Source organism: Aptenodytes patagonicus, chromosome 4, assembly GCF_965638725.1.
Source record: "Aptenodytes patagonicus chromosome 4, bAptPat1.pri.cur, whole genome shotgun sequence".
Taxonomy (NCBI): Eukaryota; Metazoa; Chordata; class Aves; order Sphenisciformes; family Spheniscidae; genus Aptenodytes; species Aptenodytes patagonicus.
In genome coordinates this window covers 71,286,554-71,313,019 of record NC_134952.1, presented here as the reverse complement: position 1 = coordinate 71,313,019, position 26,466 = coordinate 71,286,554, and the positions used below count along the sequence as shown (strand labels likewise).

At 41.1% G+C, this 26,466-nt stretch overlaps 1 protein-coding gene across 6 annotated transcripts in view; it reads right to left on the bottom strand.

Annotated features, from left to right (window-relative positions):
* Nucleotides 1-26,113, bottom strand: part of LOC143159783 (uncharacterized) — a 64,887-nt gene extending 38,774 nt beyond the window's left edge. For 4 of the 6 annotated variants that reach the window (XM_076337156.1, XM_076337159.1, XM_076337157.1 and 1 more), the window contains exons 1-5: nucleotides 25,820-26,113; nucleotides 24,041-24,079; nucleotides 19,494-19,630; nucleotides 18,987-19,040; nucleotides 16,260-16,325 (exon numbers count right to left, since the gene is read on the bottom strand). In XM_076337156.1, coding sequence (XP_076193271.1) covers nucleotides 16,260-16,325; nucleotides 18,987-19,040; nucleotides 19,494-19,630; nucleotides 24,041-24,079; nucleotides 25,820-25,893 — 370 coding nt within the window. In that variant the 5' untranslated portion in view covers nucleotides 25,894-26,113. Of the gene's footprint in view, nucleotides 1-93; nucleotides 210-16,259; nucleotides 16,326-18,986; nucleotides 19,041-19,493; nucleotides 19,631-24,040; nucleotides 24,080-25,819 lie in introns of those variants that run through there. The other 2 variants (XM_076337161.1, XM_076337160.1) reach the window with 2 other exon arrangements.
* Nucleotides 26,114-26,466: the final 353 nt, after the last annotated feature.

Here is a 26,466-nt window from a genome sequence, read left to right as displayed (position 1 = left end):
ATCATCAGCAACACTTTCCACACAGTTAGTACAAATGTTGCCTTTATGTAGCCACCCACTGCTACTTCCTGATCTTTACCTTTTTTATTGCCTGAATCCTTTGTACTTTTTTTTTCAAAGGTGTTACATACCCTATACTCCAGTAGTGAGGTTCCATTCCTGCATTAAAAGATTCATCAACCTCCTTCAGGCAGACATAATTTGGGCTTCTGGTTTCATCACAGGAAGCAGTGGGTTTTGAGGAGAAGGATTAAAAACAAATACATGAGCAGGAACATATGATCCGATGCTTTGTTAATGTTTATCTGACTGGCTTTTAACAATTCAGCTATTGTGTTTTTGCCCTGTTTTTAACTTCTCTGTTGCTCTTTCTATTCTTTCTTCTGACAGTGGAGCAGTATTGGCAGCTGTTCTGTGCACAGACTGCTCTGTTCATCTAGCTGCACAGCAGTAATTCCCCTTCACCTCACAGAAAAATCTTGCTTTTTGTCAAAATAGCAACTCCTTTAATATTCAGAGGAAGTCTTTCTTAACCATTTCCATCACTGACTAACAAATGTTTGTATACAGTCTAACTTTTTGTATAATGTTTTAAGATCTTGATTTCTTTCCTGTCTCCTCTAGTCTGTTGAGCATCGGCTTCCCAGCATCAGCTTTGGTGGACCAAACGCTTTCATTTCTTTGCAGCTTTGTACAACGTTTGAGGAATTTTCACTTCCTCAGGAATGCTCTTTGCTCATTATTTGTGTGCTTTCTTCCCCAATTTCTTCCTCTGCTATATTTTGTGTTGGACTGTATGTTTTTATAACAATGCATGCGTTGAGAGCAACGAGTTAGGCTTTAACAAGTTAGTACTCAAAATGGCTGTGCGATGCTGGTGGTTAAACAGGCAGTACGCTCATTGTGCAGGGAGGCAGCGCAGGTGTTGAACTAATGCTGGAAGGTGATGAGACAGACCCTACACGGAGTGGATAGCGGAAGCAGAACGAGAATTTGGATCCTCCTGGCTGCCAGCTGCCTGCTTGCTCTGACAAGCCATGGTGCTTTCCAGCTATCCTGGATTACCCTAGGGAGACTGAATGGCATTGTTAAATTGTGTACAGTTAAAGCAACCATGGGCCAATTACCCTCAGCTGCCGAATCTTCCAGTACAGCACTCCCTATCAGCATCAGTGCACACGTTAGCAAGTTCCCAGGAAGGAGGTAGAGATAGATCTCTTCGCATGCTATCCTCTAAAGGAGAAAGGGGGGTGGGGAGTCAGGGCACTCTGAGTACCTCACATCCCCGGACAAGAAAAAAAAAACCTCAAAAGTTAATCTGAAAAGGAAGGTTCTTAAAGTCATTTTGATCCTTGCAGAATACATGATGTCAGTACAATCACTTCTAACTGAAAGCATCAAATATATTTTATACTAGAAATTGTAATTCCATTTCACAGCCAAAGTTTTATGTCTCAGAAATGCAAAATGGACAAGTAATTAGCCTGTCATTTTTTAAATTGAAAGGTACGTACTAAGCAATTGCTTCATTTAATTAAAAACTACAATGTTAAAAAAAATAAAAGAAAGGAAAGAATTAGTCTTAAAAGTATGAGCTTATTTGTTGAATACCTGTTTCCCAAAGAAAAGAAAACCCTGAAAATGAGATCAAATCAACCAGAATTTTGTTTTGTAATGTTAAGAAGTCAAATGTTCTCACACGGTACTTGACACAAATTGATCATTTGTGAAGAAAGACTTAGTAGGCAGAAGTAGCATACACAACAGAAAATACAAAATAGATCCTGTTATTCCTGGCTGCATGTGTCTGTGTTGCAGACTGGAAAACCAGCGCTAGTTGTTAATTGGCCAGCTTGAGGAATTCAAGAATTCCAGTAATTCCAGAAGTCATTTTAGTGGCTGGTCATATTCCAGGGTAGATTTCTGAGATCAAAAACTGTAGTCTACTATATGAAATACAGTTGTAAATTGACAGGCAGCCACTGAGAAAGATGATCCTATATTAAATGATTTGATAGCAGGTTACTTGGAAAAATGGGTAAAAAAGCAGTAGGATCAGAAAAAAAACCCCCAAACCAATGACCAACAGTGTTGCATGCCCAAGATCTTCAGCCTGCATTGAGAAAGGCTGTTTTCTCCTTCAGTGTTCAGCTGATCCGGTAGACGAGCCCTAAAAATAATTTGGTAGGGTTGTCTGTAGAATCCATGAAGTCCTTAATTAAAAAAACAGTTTCAAACATTGAGCAACCAAGATAGGCATGTCAGTGATACAGGCAGCTCCTGAGAAGAGAAGTTCTAGACTACACACTGTGGAAGGGAAGGATTGGCGTTCCGAAAAGCTTGGAAAAAATACTAATCTTGTACCTCAGACCATTGAAAAATACACTTATTAGCTACTTTGAAGACACTTTAATTTGCAGAATTGGTAAGGGATTTCCTGTTTTACATTTAAGCCACAGAAGTGTTATTCCAATCAGAAAATAGCATAAGAGCTTGTTCAAGACTTGCTGTGCAGAAAGTCTACTACAAGCACAAACATTATTGCTCTCTCGAGCAACATCTCCAGGGATACTTGCAAACACATGTCCTGATTAATCTGTTGTGAATTCTATAAGAAATTTAACAGTGACAGAAACCTGAAAGATTCCTGCTCATTTTGGGGATGTCATTTGGATCAAACCATGCTCAGGCATAAATGGGAGGAAAAGGCAAACTGTTCACCTGAAGAGCATTACATCCTTTCTCATCCCTCCCACCATAAATCAAGGAAAGAGTTATCTGACTCCTACTTTGAGACTTCTGTACCCAGCGGTAGTTACAGATACATCAAAAGGTAAGTATGCTTGACTGAAAAGGAGCTTCCGGGAAAGCAGTCAGCTGTATCCCGACATGTGTCAGATCCCTTATAAAACTCTTGGGTATGCCAGATCCATGCATTAATTACCTGCAATGGACATCTGCTTCTCAGAGGTTCCAGCCTTCTTCCCTATCACTCTCACCACAGATTTTTCATCAAGCCAAGTGAAGGAAAACAGAAATAATTGTACCTGCTGTTATGTTGTTTCTTATCATAAGGGTCCAACAAGGAACAAGGGCTTTCCTATGAACCAACTACCAGCTGTAAAAAGGGTAAGCTGCTGAGCGGACACTGCCAACAAAATCAGTTTGCCTGAGGGAATGACAACATCAGAAAGTCAAAAGGAATACAAAATGTCTAGACTTAAATACAGCCTGACCAACACTGAATCTCTCCAGGTATTTCATTTAGAGAAAACACTTGCTCATAATATTAGCCTTGGCTTATTATTTTATGCAGAGGTGCGAGCCAGGAAGTCCAAAGAGCTACATCTGTCATAAGGAAAAATCCACCTTTTCTATCCTTACCCCTTGAAGCTCTGCTTCCCTTTCAGTTTAGATAGGCTGGGTAGAGATGGAGGAAACTACATGAGGAGTTTCACAGATTGGCTTTCAAGATGATTATGCAGATCTTCAGGGAGATAACTTCTCAGCTGTCTCTTGTTAAGAGGCAGAACATTTGTGTGTCAAACAGAGCATTATGGTACCGAAGAATTTCCGAGGTGCAGAGCAAGTCCTTGAAAGCCTTCTGCCCATTTAACTCATTAGGAAAATAATTCCCACTGCTGGAAAGAAGACAGACTGTTACTTTTTCCAGTCCTGCAAAGAAGATAAGACTGCTGCTTTTACAACTCCATGATAGGGTAAAAAAAAGCCACTGCTTACAGCAATTAATCTACTGCCAGTCCCACTTTGTCCAAGAAGAACAGCACACCATCCCAGGAATCTTCATTTGCCTGAGCAGCTTTTTGGAATATATTTTTTAAATGCCACAACAGCAAGGTGAAATAGTAGAGTTATGCATTATGGAGCAGCTTCCAATGGGGGAACAAAGCATACAAAATAAGGGAAAAATTCCAAATAGCTCAATGCAAGTTTGGGACAGATCCAGTCCCAGCATTATCATTCTGAAAGCACAAGATTTTTCTTGTCCAGCATCAGAGGCATGGCTTCTTTCTTCTCAGAAAATGTTCAGTCTATGAAGGTAGAGCTAGACTCAAGTTGCTTAGCATTTCCAAATACCAGACATCAGGGAAACAGCTGCCAATTTACACCAGTTAATAATAAAGGACCCATGGATTCATGCACTGCTCTGTCCCTCATACATTATGGCTTGCAAGTGATTCTTTGGAAAGGTCTCTTAATCCTCCTACCTTTTAAAGTACAATTGACTCCACAGAGCAATTGAGAGGGGTTAATTAAGAAGTCCTATGCAAACATTCAGCTGTTTTATAAGATTCTTAAATGCACATTCACCTTTGAACTTATTTCAAAAACAGAAATATCCTGAGATGGAAGTTAAGCATGATATTTTGATAAACCACCAAGTCCTTTCCATCATTCATGCAGAGGAAAAGCAATCATTATTTCGTAACGTCTATGGAAGGGCAGTGTTTCTCAAGTGTAGGCCAGCTCTGACACCACTTACTGTCAGCTAGACATGGGGCAATGTCCAGCCCTGTGAAATTTGCCCTCTGGCACTCTCAAAGCCTGTAACACCTGCACGTGCTCCTCAGATCTCAAGAAAGGTCTCAAGCTGCACTCAGGCACTGAGTTTTCATGGCCAGTGCTGGGGTTTGAGTAAGCTTATTATTTCAAGAGGATTAACTTGGTATTAGTATTAACAATGTGATTACTCCTTCGATAATCTTCCTTTTCAGTATGCCGAGTTTCCGTTTGTGGATTAGTCTGATTCTTTATTACTATTGCTGCTATAGACAACAGTATTTAATTCTTTTTATTAAGTCTCCATCTCAAAGGTCCAGAGAATACCACAATAATAGACAATAACACAATAATAGTAAATCCATATACTATTGGGAGCACATGATACAAATTTGGTTTATGTCAGAACATAAACCAGCGTGATACTAACAATAATTAAATTCTGGGATTCTTTTCTAGACTCTCCAACATACATTAGCACCAGGGAAACTATTAAATACGGGGTTAATTTATAAGTACAGTTCTCTCAGTCTGGGTATTATAGTCGGTGCAAGTTACATCTGACAGCTATGGATTTACTGGCAGAGGACTAGAGGAATGCAGTCCCATTTCCTGCCTTCCACCACTAGGCACAGTACAAACCTGATTATGAAACATGGGCAAGTAGTTTGAGATGAGAAAACGGTTTTATGAAACCAAAGTTCATAAGATATTGACTGATCCATTTCATGAGATTTACAGTTTACTCTCTTCCCTTCCTGTTAAAATTCAGGACTCGTGAAAAAAACTCCCTATCCATAAAATTCAAATACCACCCCCATCCTCTCTTACATTCAAGTACTGAAAAGGTACTCCAAGGTTTGCAAATTCAGCACAATGTATATTTATTAATCAATAATCCATACGGAAACTGTAAATTCTCATACAAGCTTCTGGACAATGCTACAAGACATTTTGTAAAAGCCTACAGCTCTATGAACTTTTAAGCCTTCATTCCCCTAACTTTTAAATGAGTATATCAATTTTAGCACAACATATTTTCCATGTTAATTCTTCTATGTAACCTTTGAATGCTCTATACAAAACCTCATATTTACTCTATTTCATGGCATACGGTGATTCCTTTCTACTATCATAATACAATCTGAGAGGAAGTGAATACAAACTTACTTTCATGAGTGTTGAAAAATTAGGGAACCAGAGCTTGACAGAAAAGCACTAATTACAACACAACTCATGCTAAATTGCAAGAACTCATTATGCTTGGTCTTTAAAAAAATAAGCCACCTTAAATATAGAAGGAAAGCCAGATTAGCAGAACCATGCTCAACTGCCCACAGACAGTACCTGTTCTATGCAGTTTCATGCTCTTTGATGGAGAGAGTCTCAAATCATCCTACAAACATGCTTCCCTGCGAGGAATAGAAAAGTCGTCACAGCACTTTGATGAAAAGAGTCCTGAATTCAGTACTTGTGTCACACGACTTCTAGGTAAGATGCTGCCTTCAGCTTTCTCTGATACTTTGGGTTTAGGGGGGTTTTTTTTGGGGGAAAGGGGAAAATTCAGCAATCATATTTATTTGGTTTAGTTACACTCCTTTTGGGAGTTATTACATCTGGTCAGTCTTTTCACCACGGAAATCCATCCTACAAAATGCTTAAAAAAGAAGTGGAGAGGACTATAATACCAAAAAAGTGCCTGTCAAACCACTGCCACTTAGTTTTGGTTTGTGGCTAAACAGAAAGTCATACACAGGCAGGGTGATGGGTCTTTGTATTATTCATTATCAAGTGTACGGTTATAAAAACCCAACGCCTTCAACAACTCAGAGCTAGGGAAGTAGTTTTTAGAGGTTAAAATTGTTATGTATCAGTTTCAAAAGAAATGCTTCAAAAACAAAAGTTTACAAAATAATTACAGTATTTCCTTCTATCACAAAACATCAGCATAGACTGAACAAGAGGAAAACTTCATCCCAGTTTGGGGGGGATGAAGTGTCCAGTCCATAGACTGGACACTATGACCAGTCAAGTAATTTAGAACCTGGCCTCGCAATCCAGTTTGTTTCAGCACCATTTCTGCAGGCTTTTTGGTACAAGGGCTCTCTCTTCATTATACATAAGTTTAAAGTGGTAGGCAAAGAATGATCTTAATTTCTGAGCAGGGTCAGTAGGAGTTATCACAATACAAATAAAAGCAGCCTGAATTATCTTGGGGGAAGAATGGTGGCATATTCCTCTGGAGTTCACTTGATGATTTAGTTATGTTTTATTTAATGCTGGCACATCTGAAACTCAGAACCAAAGAATTTTCAGCTGGAGACTGCTTGGACATGGCTACAAATAGAGACCCTTTTTTACAGTCCCTTTATGTGGATTCAACAGACACTTCTATCAGACTTAGCTGGCCGTCACATAGCCAGTTTAACATCCATGCCGCTCTAGAGGTTTTATATGGCTATGGCTTATATTAGCAAAACCTCTATGGCCACAGGTTCTGGGAATTCTGAATTTACATATTTGCCTCCTGAGAAATTACACCATACTGTAAATAAAAATCCTATTGCCAGAAAAATAAATTAAAGAGAAAATCCTATATGGGAAATGAAGAGCCACGTTTTACAGTTAAGAATAGACTGTCAGAAAATGCTGCCCTAAAGGGAAGCAGCAGTTGACACAGAATACTAGAGACTTGGGAAACAAAGTGGCATAAAAGGATCCAAAGATAGCACTAACATTACAAACTGTCAAAACTCAGCAGCTTCACTGCACAAAGACAATAGTTGCTAAAGTGAATAACTTTCTCTGTTGACAGGTGACTTCCTGAAGAACATGTTAGCATCTCATAAGGACAGCTTTCTTTCCAATCTCCTTTTTTTCCTTCAGTCTCCCCCTCCTTCTTACTAGAACTCTGCTAAATCACTGGGGGGGGCAGCGGGGGGGGGAGGCGGGAATAAAACAGTCAAGAGAATGTACTAGTTATATGTGTTTTTACCTCTCTTTTTTACCCTTGGAGAATATTTATATAAAAGAGGTTTCTCTTTGTTCTAATAACGGCAGCACTGCAATAAAAGTATACAACGGTTCTACTTTGTCAAACACCGTGTAATGTATTCCCATTCTAAAAGGCTGTCTGCTTATAGTTTTCCACAAAGTCTTTGCTAATGCTATCCATCTCATACAGACCATTAAAACTCTTGATTGTCAAAGCATAAAGAACCTTCAAAGATAGCGTTTATTCTTAACTAAAAATAACGTTTAACAGCTTAGGTTATTGTGTGGTTTATTTCTGCTGGTCAAATCTTTACATCTGTACTCACAATATAACTCATTAAAAGCCATGATAAATTTACATTTAAGCTTTGAAAGTAAAAGGTAAAATCCTGATGCCCTTAGTAAATTTTTATTCAGACTTTATTCAAGAAAGACACCTATACATATGTGCAGAAGAAAAAAATCTGAAACAAGAATTAAATAAAACAGAGGAATCACTATAGAAATTCCTACTTCATTTAAAACCATTCTAATTTTGCCCCTACCTGTTTTTACTTGCTGATCTGAAACCGAAGTAAGTGTGGCTTAAAATGAAAGAGAGTCCACACAGCCTTTTACAGAACTTATCTATACTGGTTAAAGCACAGCTCATGTTGAACAATACCATCCGTGCAGGAATAAATGCTCAGGAGGGGCTGTAGTCTATTCAGGAAATGTCCTATTTGAAAGTGAGCGTAGCACCTGAGGAAAAGAACTTACTGGCTACACAATGTCAGCAACATTAGGAACGTGCCTGGTTCTGTCTGTGAGCATGTTTAAGCCCACGCTGACAACAACAACGTAACTCAGGAAGGACGTTTAGTTCCACCGCCAACTCACCACTCTCTGACTATCTGGAAGCTCCTATTTTGTCCTATCCTGGAATCCAATTTTTATCTGTGACCCACTTAGGTCCTAAAAATGACTTGATTGCTTTGTGCCATGCTAGGAAATTTGTGCGCTGATTTCTCTTAGTGTAGGCTAGCAAGGAGAGGGAATCAGGTGCCCCCATACGAAAAGTTAGATTTGCATTTTACAAGGAAACTTTCCCATTAGCTGGTTATTAGGGCTTTTGCACTGAGGAGTAATAAAAAGTATATATAGAATAAAGTTGGACCACATTTAGAGCAGTTTAGTCAGTGCAAAGAAACCCAACTTAAATTGTTTATTCAGGAAAAGAAAATACTTAACTACATACACCATTAGCAAGTATCTTTTAACCAGCTCCGGTTGACAGCAGCTACAGAATACGAGGGATATTTTTGTTGCCCTTATTTATTCCTTTAAGGGAACCAGTATGCTCAGAATGCATCCTGTCCCAGTCTTCTCTGCTTTTAACACTCCTGAAACTAGAGTGAACTTTCTTGCAATGTATTTGTTTTAGCTTGTGGCAGCTGAGTAGCAACATGGAATATGACCTCCTGTGCTACATTTTCCCGCGGAACATCCTTCCCAGGCCATTTCTGCTGCAGCTCATTTGTTTCCTGAAAGATTCACTACCTGCAGCATTTCAGAAAGATTCAGGTGGACATTGGGAAAATCTTTCCAAGATTAAAGATAGGAATTCACTGGGATAAATTTGCCTGGATTTTTTTGGGGGGGAGTGAGGAGGGAGGGTGCATTGTTTTTTCTTCCTTCTGGAATCTCAATGATATGCCAGCAAGTTAAACATCACTCAGGAGTGAAACAGGGGGCGAGATGGGCTCAGTAAGCCCCAGTTTTCTATGATTCAATATGCTCTCCCATCAAAATGAGAAGTTATTCAAGGATGATTCACAGCTGCTTAGGAAGAATAAGAATATGTCCAATTTGCAAAACTCAGATCCATAATTTACATACTGCAAAAGCTAAAGTGGACAAAGATTCAGAAATCTGGATTCAGGGACCCAGCCCTAAGAAAACTGTGTTGTTATATAATATTAAGTCCTACAAATACTAGTGTCAATTCAATGAAAAACCTGAAAGTTGCAGGTAATGGACATATTTTTATGGCCTACAGCCAAGTAGGTAGAAAATCAAACCATCCCCAGTGGCCCTAGATATAAACGATGAACGAGTTGTACTAATGAGATTTAACTTACAAGTGCAAATCAGATTAATTAAAAATAAACTTTACTACAGTACAGCGCTGAACACATCCCTTTTCTTAATTCAAGTACAGATGAATGGATACAGCAAATTTGATCTATATGCGTTCACTGGGTTAATTAAAAGTCAGGCATTCATCTGCAGAACCGGACGGAATTTTTTATTTGTACAAGGGCTGTTCGCAACTCGGGATTAAGAAAAAGATGAAGAAGAAAAAAGCATCTGATCTCTACTGAAGTTGAAAGGTTCTTTACACCAGGAAATCTAACACACCGCTGACGTGAGAAATGTTGACTCACAAGCAGAGTATTAAAGCCTGCCACACCCTGTCCTCTGCACTGTCTTTTTTTTCTGTGGAGACTACTGTATCTATGGTATGAACAAGTTTAATTCAATATGTTGAAGTAGCCTAATACCAATGCAATTTTACCTTTAATACACTGAGCTACAAAACGCAGAGGTTCGGCTGCATCACACACAATTAAGACAGCCCGGTCAAAGGGAGCTCAGGCCATGGACAGGGCACACAGCTAGACGCAGTGTCCTCATCAGCCCCTCTGCATTTATGGGCTGTTGCTGAGACATGTCACTATTGCCCACATGAGGAAAATCTATGCCCAAAACTCAGCCTTTTAGCAGTAAGCAGTCTTCTTGCCAGGATGCTGCAACTTCGTTTTGCAGAGACTCCAGCATGCAGCTGAAGCAGATGTGCTACACTTCGTTCTTATTTCTGCACCACGGGCATTTGCCTGCAGGCATGAACCCATTCCTGAATTAGTTTATTATCAGCCTCTTGCTTAGGAAAGTCAGCAGCACCGGATGCAAAATGACTAAGTAAATCTGTATCTAATTTTTAAGATGATCTTGTTGGCATAGGCTTTAAATACACCTTCAGAAGTACTGGATTCTCTCTCACCTTTCCAGGAATATTCTTTTAAGAGACTACAAACGATGTATTCCCTAATGTGCTACATAATCTCTTCATATGGGAACTGTGTGTCAGGAAAAATGTTAGGCAGACCTCCTCTATGTGGGGAAGCCCATAAATCACCTTGTTTGGCAAAAATTCAAGTATAGCTGTGTCTTTATCAGCCTCACAGAGGCTCTTCAAGTGAAACCTGATCCAACAGAGGTAGCAATTTTATTATAATGCTTCTGCTTCCTTCCCCCCTAAGTGCACGAAATAGTAATTTACATGCAAGAAAACACAATCTGTATGATGAAATGTTTTTCAAGAATGCTTCCTCCATAACAGTTTTGACAAATAAAATGTTGTGCACTCACATTGGTGGGCTCCAAGGCAGTGCCAGGCAGAACATCTGAACATTGCTGGACAAAGAGGCTGAAGATGGGTGGATAAACAGTGCTACTACCTAGGGGCCCTCAATTGCCTTCAGTCCAAGCAACTGAATGCAACAGCCAAAATAGCAAAATTCACATCTAGAACTGGACAAGGTCCATTCTTGCTGGATTTCTGCCATTACAATGTGAAAGGATGCTCAAAGTACACGAGAACTGGAAATCTGCATGAGGCGAATCCAGTGCGAGAGCAAGAAGTTGGCATCCGTAAACTCTATCCCAAGCTTAGTTATTCCAGTGGACTAAGAAATACAGGCAAGGATGATGAGGGCTCTGTTCTGACAAGGCTACAAAATCTATGCTGGTTTATTCATAAAGCTGAGATAATTAAGCAATAATTCCTCTTATATTTCAGCCACTACTTTGCCTGTAAAACCAGCTGATTAATTTAACATACCCCAGAATGCAGAAAACCAGTGCAAAATATGCTCCTTTAAAGTCATACCCTTCACTTAAAGGAAAACCGTTGGGGAGTATAAAACTAATTCTAAGCGCTATCACTAAATATGAGAGAAGAATAAACTTTAATTATCTCACTGTTACAGTTTTTGATAAAGATTTATTAGCAATCAGTATGACAGCAGGTTCCAAATCTTTCAATGCTGATGTTAGGACAAGGAAATGGAAAACCTGTTTGATTGCAAGGGAAAGAAGAGATTTTTAAACAAAACCATAGGTCCGGAATACCCTGCATATCCACAAGCTGAATTTTCTTTAAATTAAATAGAACGGCATTTATATGGCAACATAGCCTAACTGCAAGTACCTTAATCATGAATATACTTTAATTGTGTATTTATCATTAGCAACCTAAAGTTGGTAACCTAAAGCTTAGTAACCTAAAGATAAATAAATAACATATGTATTTTTGCAGCACCTGTTTTGAGGGAGAGTCAAACTTTTTGGATTTGAACTTTATCATATTTGGGAGACAGATCAGATCATGGTTTCAGACAAAATCTTTCCTCATCAGAAAGCACCTGACATTCCAAATCAACTTTGTCTCAGATTACATCAACTCAGCATTCAGTGCTGAATTTTGAGTTGTACAGAACTCATCACTTTAATGCCAAAACAAAATCATGCAGCTGGGTTCCTACTTACAGCAAGTGAGCGAGGCTGAAACTGTTCTGAAAATACACTGTCGGTGTATTTTGGCATTAATAGATATCTCTTGTTGAAGACGTTCTGATTTCCCTTCTCACTCCTGTCTTGCTTTTATGTCAGATGAAGAAATATGCCACTGATGTAGTCAGAATGGTAACCGCAACTTTGTTTTGAAAGGAGAGAATGCACCTAAAATCTGAGTGAAAAGCCTTATTTTTGTTCACATTACATGCACTTCTAAAAGACAGAGAAGCTGCAGAAAACTACATAGTCTAGCCACTCTACCTGCAAAATCTATAAAGAAATAAGTGTTGCAATTTTTTCAGGTGACAATTATATATATGTGAAGAAGTGAGCTATTTTGACATGCTTTAGATTGTAGGTTTACTTGAAACAGTTGTTCTTTATCTTTTGATTTTGATTTGAGACTGAAAGACGGAAGAGTTTGACTCAGTTTGGGTATGCCACAGGAGCTGAGATCTGACTATGAGTAGGAGAAAGGGAGAAAAAAAATGGTATAGGAATATGTTCTTCTCTTCCATCCTTTGGAAGTTTTAACACATATTTTAACACTTAAATTAAACTTTACAGTGTTTGTACTATACTTGAATGCTCATTTGCAGTTTTGTGCTGAGCAGTTCCATTTGAATCTTCCACAATGCTGATAACTCCCAAAGTATCAGAGTATCACCAAGTATTTTGCTATTATTAAGACACTGGAGAAGGTTTCAGTGTCATTTCAGCCAGCTGGTTGGGAAAAGGAAGAGGAAGTTTATCTTTACCTCCTCCCATTACTGTCTATTCCCGAGATGATTTGATCTTACTGGAAGGCTGGAGTTGTCCTCCTAAAACTTCTCCTGCTGGAGACAGCAGCATAAGGTCATATGGGAATCAGTTATAGGAAAAATCTTTCTCCCACTCACTCCCTCTCTGCAACACGCAGACCCACTCTGTGCACCTCTGTTCTGCTCCAGCACTTGGAGGAAAGAGTGGGGTGTGCTTTCAGATAGCAGAAGAGCAAAGAAGGAGCACAACCCATCAGAAGCCCCCTTATGAATCCTCTGCTGAAGTGGAGAAGACATACAAGCAGCATTGTCCTCCTCTGAGAAAGAAGTGGTGAAGGAAGTGGCAGAGAAGAAACAGGCCGTGAAAAGCAGGGACAAGAAATGGATATCCTGGTAACAGTGGCTGCAAGTGCCATTGCATATTGCTTAGAAATTTAGAGCTGCGGTACTTTATGTCGTGGCAGAATATCAATGCTGCCACACTCCACCAGTTTCCTAGAAGAAATGTGCTTAGTTTATACAACGCTGGAATCTTCACTGACATGGGGGGAGTGAGGTGTGTGAAGCAGGCGACAGACATGAAAATCCTGACTCTACTGGAGTTAAGGATGCCAAATTCAGGCTTTAGGAGACTCTAGACTTTGTTCTTGGTTGAAACAGTTGGAAAGACACTGGAATATACAAAAGATAGAAATACCTTTAAAAAAATTACATCTCCATCTAGCTTTTTTCCAATATAAGGAAATCTCAGCTAAGAGAGTGACAGCTAGGAAGTGGAGCACACTATTGGTCTGTCATTATTAATTATGCCCACTTCTGCTTCAGCACTAGCAAAGTGCGTGACAGAGCACTGGCAACTGTTTTTCTGTTTTAAAATAGCATTATACAATTTCGTTAGGCTAAAGAGCTCAATAGCATTTAAAATACACACACATTCACATTTATTTCTTAAAGTATTTCCTTGCAAGACAAGTTTTTCTCAACTCTAATGAGGACTTCAGAAACAGTTACACAGTCTTTATGAATGCGTTAAGCAGAGTAGAAATGCCAGGAAAGGTAAAGTAATTAGGCCCTTGGTGTGAAATTAGCTGCTAGACTGCAGCCATGGAACAAAGGAGAAAGTAAAAGTTCTAGACAAAATTAATTGTCTTTCATATGCAGCGATCAAGGATATAAGCTCCATAGCACCAGGGGATAGAAAACTTCAAGCTAGTGGGAGCAAAAAACATAATGGTCGTAACTGCTAATGACATGTCCACCTCTGTATGCGAAACCGAAGGCATGGAAATCACTGCCTTAATAATAGCCCGCTCTAAGGAGGAACAGTCAATACCAAACTACACTATGCATCAATTATCTGCTTAATTGTCCCATATGTGTCATTACATACATCTTTTAAAGGGTTGCAAACAAATTTTTGCCAGTGGTTTTCCTCAGCAAACAGACCTGCCTATGCTCACAATGCATTTTTCCCTGGTCTTCACTGCCTTTTTATACAATGTAATAGTTAAATTTCATAGCTCAGGTGACTGCTGTTTAGTTTCTCTCTCCTCCATGGCTAAGAGCAAACTCTTCATTACTTATACTTGATAATTGAAACAAGCATCTCCACGCTATTGCCTGTTAAGTACAGCAACACATATTGATCCATAATTGAATTGAATGAGAGTCAATTTTTCTTTGTTTGTGCAGATAAGTAGAACCGAGAACTCTTCTGAGAAAAGCAGAAAAGATTTTTAAAGGCTATGAGAAAAACAGTTAAAGTGGCCCCTCAGGACACATTGCAGCTTCAGAAAATACTCTTGCACTGCTAGACCCAATAGGATGTTTTAACAGATCTCTGCACAGGCTCTATGAATTTCTAGCTGTGTAGTCTCAAGCTATTCTGTGCATGGAGCATGGAGAGTGCACAAAAACAAGGCTGCACCAACATGTACAACACATTTTGTGGAAGCAACGTTACAGAGGCCACTTCTGGAATTCAGTGCACAGACAATGTTAATACGCACTTCCCCTTTTCCCAACATGTCTGTATTTCCACTTGAAAATACTGTCCATCATAAACTTCTGTGTTTGGGTTGCATCTCTGGGCCTGATACTGCTCTACCCTCAATCAAAAATCCTGATGCCACAGTGCCAGTGATGTACAGTAATTGTGCATGTGTCTATTAATGTTGGACACAGCATCAAGAACTTTACACACGTTAAAGATCTGCCTGTCTACAGCTCACCTTCACTATGTAAGTACAGGCACGCCCAGTGAGTCACATGCTTTCGGCACATACTCTGTTCATTCCACGTACGTAATAAAATTGCTTTATCTGATAGGTTGGCTAAGCATGTCACAGTGTGGTCAAAAGGAGAAAACCATTGACAAACGCTAACTCCAAAATGCCTTAACTTTGGCATTATAAGCCTGGTGGCATTATGGGACTATTTCATTCCCATGAAAAGTCATGGTGTTATAGAGAGTCCTCAGACCCAGGGCACCTGAGGAATCCTCTCATTCTCTGGTGAACTCTGGTGACATTGCCAGCACCCTGGTAGTCCATATGACTAAAAGCCATTTCAGAATCTTGGCCCAAAAGTAGTGTCACACATCAATTGATATTCGCTAACTGCAGAACAGGAGATTTTCAAGCACTTCCGTTCTTTTCTGCGGCCTCAAATTCCTCAACTGCTACCACAAAAGGGGTACCCAAAGTCTTCATTATATCAAAGTCCTCAGAACAAAATTAAGACAAGATTGCTTCCAGATCAGCCAGGGTTTACAGCCATTTCAAGGGAGAAGAAAAGGATAGATAGCACCGTTCTGTTGAATATACCATCACATTGCAAATTCATTTTTATCATACAGGATAATGATATGGATGATCATTAACGTGGATTTGGAACACAAGAATCTTAACTTGTGAGGGTGCCTAACTTGTATGGCAATTGCTGTCTAACTACAGTGAATTATTTGCTCTTATGCAGTCATGACTTATGATCTGTGAATAACAAGAATCAATAATCAGCATAAGAAACTTTCAATGCATTGCTATATTGTGCACTAGAATACAAACTCTGGCCTCCAGCCCTGGCAAAAGTTCATCTCATTTCAAGAAAACAAAAATTAAGCCTTAAGTATTTGTTTTAGATCCCACATATGTCAGGTCATTACAGCTTGTACATCATACAGTGATTTAATAGGCTGTATATGTGAAAGAAAAGGCACTGCTACACAGAGGTAAGTGTTTACTAAATTCAGTGCCTGAACAAACATTTTATATAAGTTTTACACGTGATATGTCATGTGTATTCACCTGAGGCAACATGTACAGGAAATGTGAAAAAACAGCATAATAGTGTTCAAAATCCACATACCTTGCCAGGCATCATCAATTCTGTAACCAGGCTTACAAGGAACTGAAATTTGAGGACCACCGTGGCCTGAAAAGACAGATACAGCTATTTAAATCCCACACGCCAAAGGGCCCTGATTTGATTCCTGATGAAGAGGTACCAGGAAAGTGGCAATAAGGTAACACTGTTCTCTACAGTGCTTGCTGAAATGTGATGCCCTACTGTTAAGCGACAGAACAAGTGGCTACAAACAGCAACAAAAGAAAATACGCAATAGTCTGATCCAGAAAATTCTTTACGTAATATTAACTTTTCCTTGCCTTGATGTGTAAATGCTAAGTGAATGCCCACCATCACACTCAAAGAAAAACTGATTCATCCAGATAACACCCACGATAAGCACTTAGAATCATAGAATCATAGAATCATTGAGGTTGGAAAAGACCTCTAAGATCATCGAGTCCAACCGTCAACCCAACACCACCATGTCCACTAAACCATGTCCCTAAGTGCCTCATCTACTCGTCTTTTAAATACGTCCAGGGATGGGGACTCCACCACTTCCCTGGGCAGCCTGTTCCAATGTTTCACCACTCTTTCAGTAAAGAAATTTTTCCTCACGTCCAATCTAAACCTCCCCTGGCGCAACTTGAGGCCATTTCCTCTCGTCCTATCGCTTGTTACTTGGGAGAAGAGACCGACACCCACCTCGCTACAACCTCCTGTCAGGTAGTTGTAGAGAGCGATGAGGTCTCCCCTCAGCCTCCTTTTCTCCAGGCTAAACCACCCCAGTTCCCTCAGCTGCTCCTCATAAGACTTGTTCTCCAGACCCCTCAACCAGCCTCGTTGCCCTTCTCTGGACACGCTCCAGCACCTCAACGTCCTTCTTGTAGTGAGGGGCCCAAAACTGAACACAGTATTCGAGGTGCGGCCTCACCAGTGCCGAGTACAGGGGCACGATCACTTCCCTACTCCTGCTGGCCACACTATTTCTGATACAGGCCAGGATGCCATTGGCCTTCTTGGCCACCTGGGCACACTGCCGGCTCATGTTCAGCCGGCTGTCGACCAACACCCCCAGGTCCTTCTCTGCTGGGCAGCTTTCCAGCCACTCTTCCCCAAGCCTGTAGCGCTGCATGGGGTTGTTGTGGCCCAAGTGCAGGACCCGGCACTTGGCCTTGTTGAATCTCATACAATTGGCCTGGGCCCATCGATCCATCCTGTCCAGGTCCCTCTGCAGAGCCTTCCTACCCTCGAGCAGATCAACACTCCCGCCCAACTTGGTGTCATCTGCAAACTTACTGAGGGTGCACTCAATCCCCTCATCCAGATCATTGATAAAGATATTAAACAAGACCAGCCCCAGTACTGAGCCCTGGGGAACACCGCTCATGACCGGCTGCCAACTGGATTTGACTCCATTCACCACAACTCTCTGGGCCCGGCCGTCCAGCCAGTTTTTTACCCAGCGCAGAGTACACCTGTCTATGCCGTGAGCCGCCAGCTTCTCTAGGAGAATGCTGTGGGAGACGGTGTCAAAGGCCTTGCTGAAGTCCAGGTAGACCACATCCACAGCCTTTCCCTCATCCACTAGGCGGGTCACCTGGTCATAGAAGGAGATCAGGTTGGTCAAGCAGGACCTGCCTCTCATGAATCCGTGCTGGCTAGGCCAGATCCCCTGGTTGTCCCGCTCATGCCTTGTGAGCGCCCTCAAGAGGAACCGCTCCATAATCTTCCCCGGCACCGAGGTCAGGCTGACAGGCCTGTAGTTCCCCGGATCCTCCTTCCGGCCCTTCTTGTAGATAGGCGTCACATTGGCAAGCCTCCAGTCGTCTGGGACCTCTCCCATTAACCAGGACTGCTGATAAATGATGGAGAGCGGCTTGGTGAGCACCTCTGCCAGCTCCCTCAGCACTCTCGGGTGGATCCCATCCGGCCCCATAGACTTGTGAGCATCCAGGTGGCGTAGCAGGTCATTGACTGCTTCCTCTTGGATTACGGGGGGTTCATCCTGCTCGCCGTCCCTGTCTTCCAGCTCGGGGGGCCGAGTACCCTGAGGATAACTGGTCTGCCTGTTAAAGACTGAGGCAAAGAAGGCATTGAGTACCTCAGCCTTTTCCTCATCCTCAGTGACAATGTTCCCCTCGCATCCAATAAAGGATGGAGATTCTCCTTGGCTCTCTTCTTGTCATTAATATATTTGTAAAAGCTTTTTTTGTTGTCTTTAACGACAGCGGCCAGATTGCGTTCTAGCTGGGCTTTTGCCTTTCTCATTTCTTCTCTGCACGACCTAACGAGATCCCTGTACTCTTCTTGAGTCGCCTGCCCCTTCTTCCACAAGCGGTAAACTCTCCTTTTTTTCCTGAGTCCCAGCAAGAGCTCCCTGTTCAGCCAGGCTGGTTGTCTTCCCCACCCGTTCTTCTTACGGCGTACAGGGACAGCCTGCTCCTGCGCCTTTAAGACTTCCTTCTTGAAGATCGTCCAGCCTTCCTGGACCCCTTTGCCCTTCAGGACCGTCTCCCACGGGACTCTCTCAACCAGCGTCCTGAACAGGCCAAAGTCCGCCCTCCGGAAGTCCATGGTTGTGGTTTTGCTGGCCCCCCTCCTTACTTCACCAAGAATGGAGAATTCTATCATTTCATGGTCGCTAAGCCCAAGACGGCCTCCGACCACCACATCTCCCACCAGTCCTTCTCTGTTAGTAAACAGCAGGTCAAGCGAGGCACCTCCCCTGGTAGGCTCACTTACCAGCTGTGTCAGGAAGTTGTCTTCCACACACTCCAAATTCCACTTCTGTGAACTCTAGAAACTCCAAGAGTATGAAATCAGGGTGGGAAAAAAGTTATAAAACTATAGATTTTTAAGCACTCATTAATTCTTAACAATACTTTCTTTTGCCATTTTGTATCTAATATTTGCTGGGTAAGGCAAATATTTGAAAACCAGGGTGCACACAATGCCAAGGATGCGACATTTTCAGTTTTTACTTCCTGATGCAGTGTATCTGTAGGAAAAGAGCCCATGGATCCCAGAAGAACAAGGCGACAGCTTCTGCTGCAAGAGCCAGCAAAGCCTGCAACCCTGCAAGGGTGGTAATTCAGCAGTTCAAGGAACTTAAATGCTTCTGGGTTTGTAGCCAAAACAACTATCCACCCATATATATCCTTGAATCTATCGCAGGCAGGTTCTTCTCAATTGTTCTTTTTCATTCTGGAAGAGGATTTAAAAAAAGGAAAGAGAATTAAAGGTACTTACTTTTACATGCCATTAGGTTGTAAAATGAAGGACTCCAACGTTGTGAAGCACGTAAGTTCTCCTTGCAGTGTTGCCATCTGTGACCGTGCTGCATAAACAGGTTTGATGTGGTCCCCCTTGGAAATGCTAACTGCCTGCTAAAATGGGACATGAGGAAGGCATGGTCCCCCCGGGGAGAGCCACCCCTGCACACCCCACCCCACAACCAGCCCCCTGACCCCACCATGGCTCTGAAGGGGAGCCACCTAGCGCCTTCCCTCAAAAGCAGTAGCAGAAAGACCTTGTGCCGCAAGTCTCACTAGGAAAAACTGGTATTTTTTTTTAAATAGCACTTAGAGCTCTGATTTTAAAGGTAAAAGGAGGAAACAACATTGAAAATGGACCTCCCCTTCCTGCCTACTCCACCCTGGCAAGTCGGAGTTGTTCCTTCAGGGTGCTTCTCAACTCACCAACGGGTGGTGGTTTCCTGGCAGGAACACCACACGGCTGTCCCGGCCCCTCCAGGGAGAAGCCTTGTTTGTGTCATGGCCTCAGAGGCTCCGGCTCTGTGTCCCCAGGCCTCCCGCAGCCCACCCCCACCCGAGCCTCCGACCTCATTCGGAGGAGCTACCTCCCATACCCGCAACACACACTGCAGAGCTTCCTTCCCCCACTCCCCTCGCCTGCCCTCCCGAAGGTTCTCCCCACACCTTCCAGAAGGTTCTCCCACCCCTCCAGGGAAATAGCCCTGAGGAGCTTCGGCAGGAGGATCACAGCTGGCCGTGCCCACCTGCGGGCTGCCCCACCCCAGTGAAGAAGAGTAAGACAGAGATTCTGAAAACCCTCACAGTCTGTCCCTAACACGCAGAGAGTCTGTCTTTGAGGAAGGTGGGTCAGAGAGCTCCCTACGTGATGGCAGCCGCGTGCTGAGTGGTGGCGGTACAGAGGAAGGTGAGATGTCAGCTCTCGCTGGGAGCTTTTTCTTTCCGCGTATCTGACTACCTCTCAAGCTACAAATTAATTTACCAAGGCATATCCAAAAGACACCAGTTCTCTAGATATTAATGACGTTCCTGCCTGCCTACATACGCTGTCTATGATGAAGCGGCTCTCCATGAGGCACTGAGGAAAGCGCCTGGATTGATGATTGATGGTTTTCCTCCTCTGTGCCGCTTCCTCTGGCACCGGAACCAACATGCTCTGCTCCGCTTGCCATCGGAGGGATTAAACTCAAGGCTGCTTTCATTAGTGATTACATCTGAATTATATCTGGAGGGGCTGAGAAACAAAAAAAACCCCCACCCCAACAAAAAACAACCCTTCTGTGTTCAATCCCAAGATGTTTAATATTCCTAGGTGGAATTGATTTTGTTTGGGATGGTTGCTAAAACCCTCTGTTTAAATAGCTATTCCACTGCTGTTGCAGTTCTTAGCATTTAAATGACTGAGAAGTAGAGGTCATTAAAAGAGGTTTCTCAGAAGTGCTGAATATTCACTATTTCACTGACAGGCAGCAACCTCCGAAGAGTGAATCTCCTCATCTATCTTTCTTCCTTCAACACAAAAGGAAGCCATTTTGGCAGGGCGCAGGCCGGGGAGATTTGGGGCAGGCAACCTGCTGCCGTATATTTGAATGCCACTGCTTTTTGTGGCCGTGCAGATGTGAAAATTGCCAATAGATTTCTTGTTGGCACTGCTGTAAATACTCCGTAATTTCAGTGCAAGTCTGGGCAACTTCTTACACTTCCTCGAGACTCTGAGAAGTAGGTCCCTGAGGAGAGGAATTCAGTGTATGGTATTCATGCTGCTGCTTTATTTGACAGTTTAATCTCACAATTCGGATGTTTAAAGCGGTGTGGCTGTTCGTTCTTTCTCTTAACATGGCGGTCTTGCATTCTCTCCCACTGCCTCTTGGGGTCACCGGGCCGGCAGGCGTCCCACTGATGGCCGTACCTGCTGTGCTGTCTGTGTATCTTTCAATAACAATGATTTTTAACCTTTACAGGTTAAAAAGCTTGGCATTACAGCTCGGCACATGCTTTGCTATTGAATTAGCACACGGAGAAGGAGCCAATAGAGTCCCTACATGAAATTGCAAAGTCCGTATTTCATTTACCTTTCATTTTGAAACTTCCTTTCAGTGAGTAAAAATTTAAAGTAGATAAGCAGTTTGACCAGTAGCCAACTTTCAATATTACTGTCTTGTCTGCAAATGGATTAAGGACTACAGTCATAAATTACTTATTTTTAATGTCACTCCAGAGTGAATGTTGTTGCTGGCTAAATGCAAGAAGTGCCTTCTGATTATTAAAAAGGATTTTTGGTACTGGATTTTTGCAGATTGGCAACATAATGCAGACTTATCCAGACATCCCCTGTTCGCTTCCTTAAAACAGTTTTTATCTTGCTTTTCCATACCTTGAGGACTCTTGGAAATACCTATTCTAATACATCTTAGGCTCCTCCTTGCTTTTTAATGACAGCTTTTTTTTCCCCCTGTGGTGCTTAGTTGCCGACTGAAATTAAACCACGACACCCCCACAGCTGAACAACACTGACAGCTGGCAGCTGCTGTGGCTAGGATTCAAACACCCTAACTTTGACAACTGTAGGTGTCTAATCTAAACTATTTTTCAAAACTCCCCACCTAGTCCCTTCCTAACTAGAGAGAGATCAGCATCTTTAGAGGACAGTTCACACATTCCTCAAACAGTTGGATTTAAGATATCTCTGGCTGTGGCTATTTGTCTCCTGGGAACTAGACTAAAATTAGACACCAAAAGTTAGGTGACATAAACCCATGCCTCAGTCTCCACTTTAACATAAAACCCCCGGCTATGTATTTCAACTTGCTGGTTTTGAATTGCCTATCCTAAAACTAAGGATTACCTCACATGAATCTGATCTGAGCTAAGCTGCACAGTGCTACCTCCTTTATCCAAAGATGGTCAAGCTTCAGCTCGTATTTCTCATGCTAAATAATTTGGATTCAGTAGTCAACACTGAATAAAATAACCACAGCTGGTGAAGAACAGTATACGAGACCAATGCTCTGAGAAAGCTCACAGGTGCTTCTTACATGTCCCACTAATGAGTCTTTACGCACGCATGGGGCCTCACTCATAATCAGATGGAAATTTCCCTGAGACAAATTGGCAATGGCCTTGGGATTTTCCTTGCTCTCAACTATATGGGATTATCTGGGCATATTTTACCTGATCCATGACATACCACAACAAGGGCCCAAGGCACTTAGGATAATTGCTGGGGCTTACGATCAATTAATTTTATATTTCTGAACAGTAAAGTCCTTTAGTCTAACTCAAGTATTTGGGTTTAAAGCAGAAGTACCTTATAATATAAAGCATGGAGGAGTTCATCATCTCTTCTGGCCTCAAGCCCTAGGAAACTCTATAGAATAAAGCTGATTTTCTCGAGCGTGATTTTGTACTCAGATAACCAAATTCTTCAGCGTTTAGGGAGATTACTTCAATGATTCAATTAATTTTATGATTTAACTTCACTCCAGGAACAAGATATTGTGGAAGCGGTTTGATCATGATATTGTTTTCAGTTTAGTGTAATTATAACAGCAGAATACCTTCACAAATATGCTTTCTTGATTTTATCATTGCTTTATAACAACCATCTCCTTCCAGACAGGTACGGTTGGATTATAAATACGTACTTTGACCTTCCCCACTTACGGACATAAGAAGAAACTGCCAGTTTCGCCTAAGGTACTTGGGTACACATGTAAAATTAAATTCTTTGCTTTTAATTTATGTTCTTCTATCTGTTGTGATAGGATCTGACAGGACATAGAACAAGTGCACAACTTTTTTTCCCCGATATCCATCTATTTGGACTATTGTTTGTCTTGTTCTCTTTGTTGTGATAAGTTCAGATATAAATAACCTGTTATAAAACTCTCTGCAGGGAAAAGAAACAGTGAATGAGTTATCAACTACTGACAAATGTAACTAATAAAATATGGAAGTATAATAAAGAAAAGATCCACCTTAAACAAACCACATACTTTTAAAATTTGATAGTCTTAATGATACCTAATTTATCAATGAAAGAAACGCAAACATCTAATTTTCTTTTGGAAAACATATATTGATGTGTGGATTCCTTCAGCTGATCAAACGAAATAAAGTAGCATTAGACTTAGATTGCAGTCTCAGAACTGCGATGGCAATGTATGAGATCTTGCATCAGTTGCAAAATCTCAATACAGTTAGCAACTTGGAAAACTGTGATCAGTAGTATTTTCACTGCTGAAGTCTATTCTCAACCTCAAGAATATATCATCGCAATGATGGTAATTTGCTGTAGAATAAGGCACAGAGAAAAATGTGTGATGTCTCTGTATTCCCACTGGTGCAGAATATATATACATAGTTATGAAGAAAAATATATATTACTGTGCACTACACTGATCCCCTTATACTTTTTGCCCTTTTGCTTTATGTCCTTTTCTAGGCAGCAGAAGAGGATGAAAATTATCAGCCAATAAAAACTGTAGCAAATACCAGACAAAGTAATAGAGGGGTTTAACATACCGCCGGCATTCCAAGGTCAAGCTCCTGTGACACGGATTGCTTTAGGAAAGCAAAGGTGTGTAAGTACGAACATCCAGCTGCTTAAAACAGGAATAGATATAACATGCTTCTATCTACCTTGTGTGCTGAACTAGAATTTAAGTTGCCTTAATTGCTATTCATATTCATTTTGGTGTTTCAATAATACATTACATTAATAGCAGATATTATGACACATTTCCTTGTCAAACATAGTCTTGTACTGAGCAGTGCACTGGGAGAAAATGATTGAGGAAACTGTTGAAGTGGAAAAAAAAGTCTTTACTACCATGCAAGAGGGCTGAGCTTGCTATTCTAGTTTTTAACTTTTAAGCATGCTGATCAAAAAAGCCAACACCCAGGATACTTAAAGTTTTTCTGATAGATTTGACTAATCTTCTTACCTTTTTTTCATTTATTTAACATCTGATTTCAGATGGAATGAGAAGTGTTTTTTACCCAAATAAGAAGTACATTAGATATAAATTCTCCACTGACCTATGGCCCTATCACAAATTGAAAATAAGGTATCTACCAGAAAAACCGTGACAGTCGTCCCCCATGTGCACCCCCCCAAAACAAACCATAACTTCCAAAATGAAATTTAGGACAAAAAAAGAATACTGAAGAGTGACATACCTTGTGTTCCAATTAATCAATTATTTGCTTGATTAACCGATTTTAAAATTTACATAGACTTCACCAAAATACTGGGTTGTGTTGTGTTACAAATAACATTGTAAGAATGTTATTTACAAAGCACATTTTTTGTTTTCCTGTTGTCATATTTATTGTTCTATTTGTGTTCCATAAGCATAGATTAACTTTATTCTTACAGCATGTGTTACTTCAAAACTTTAAGAGGACCAGGTAATTTTCTACTAAAGGGTAAATGAAGTATGCACCCACAAATGTGAAGCTTCTCTATGTTTATCCCGCCTTGGATACAAGACGTAAGCCCAAGTTAAAGAAATGGAACAGAGAAGTCAGAACAAAATGTGCTCTATACCTGATAGATAAAACAAATGCGCATTTTGAAGAAGGTAAGTGGCAATTATACCTGACATTTCCTGAACTGCATTTGATTATCCTGCAGAAGATTAGGTGGGTAGTTTCTGATCTTTTTGGCTCATGTTTAGAATAATTTTCTTACGGGTTCCAGGCTTTGGTTCTCTCGCTGGAATCTACATCATAACTTTGCCTTCTTAACAAAGTTTCATGAAAACTCATTTTAAAACATAAATTTTTCCAGCCTTGGAGAAGCAAGTGTTCTACTTAACATAGCCTACATCTGAAAAGGCTAAGCTGCCATATTATCCCTACTGTGTAATAAAATCTGAACTGATTCAAAGAGTCTACATTTTACTGAAGTCCCCTATACTTGTAATTGGCTAGGCATATCAAAAGCAAAGCTCTCATGCAGAATTTTCCCTTGGTGAATCTGATCCCTGATCTGGAGATGTCATCTAGTAGCTTGACGTGTACATAATATTCACTGAGCCTGCATTTACTTACTTTTTGAAGAGTACTCTATTGAGCAGTTCTGCAAGTGCTCAAAAGGCAAAGCTTGTACAGCAGTTGTTCTAACCCAGTTCTCCATACAGGTTCCCAAGTTATTACACAAACAAGAAACAAAAGCAGGAAGCTAGATAAGAAAAAATTCTGGCAGAGGAAAAGTAGTACAAAAAGATTCAAGTGGTGTCATATTGCTGAGAGTGCTCGGGTTTTATTGAAAGATGGATGATTCAGATTCAGACTCACCAGAGTATCTGTTCAAAGAAGGCACTTCTCATGTATCTGGTTATCCTTTGTAATACAATCCTTTCTGAGAACATGAACTCTCATCTGCTTGAGTAGATCATTAATTAAAAAGAAGCCAATAGGGGGTAGAGCAAGACAAAAAGGTCAGGATGTTTAGCAGGCCACAGGATTATGACAGCTTTTACAATCCATGGAGGTGCAATCACAAACTGTGAAAATACTCAAAGATTATTGGATCCATACAGTTCCAGGCCCAGCTAATATGCCACCACCCTTCTCCCAGACCTACCTCCCTGAATGAGGCATGTAGAGCAATTAGTCAATCTGTGTTTGAGCACATGATCTTGTTTACTGCCATTACTGAGGCTCCATGACATCACTGCTCAAGGGCCTTATGCCCCCATCAGCCTTTGGGGGTATTTAAACCCTTGGTGCTCAAACTGGTGCAGGGATCCAAACGTGCATCTGGCTGCTGCAAGTGGAGCACACCTATGAGAACAAAGAACTGTCCGTAGGCCCATCACTAAATAGTATTGAACTACTAGTTTTCTAACTAAAAAAATCTACTCAAGTATAATCACAGCATGATCAATAACTGAAATATCTAAAACATTTTATGATTCTCATCACAGAAAAATTTAAGCAGC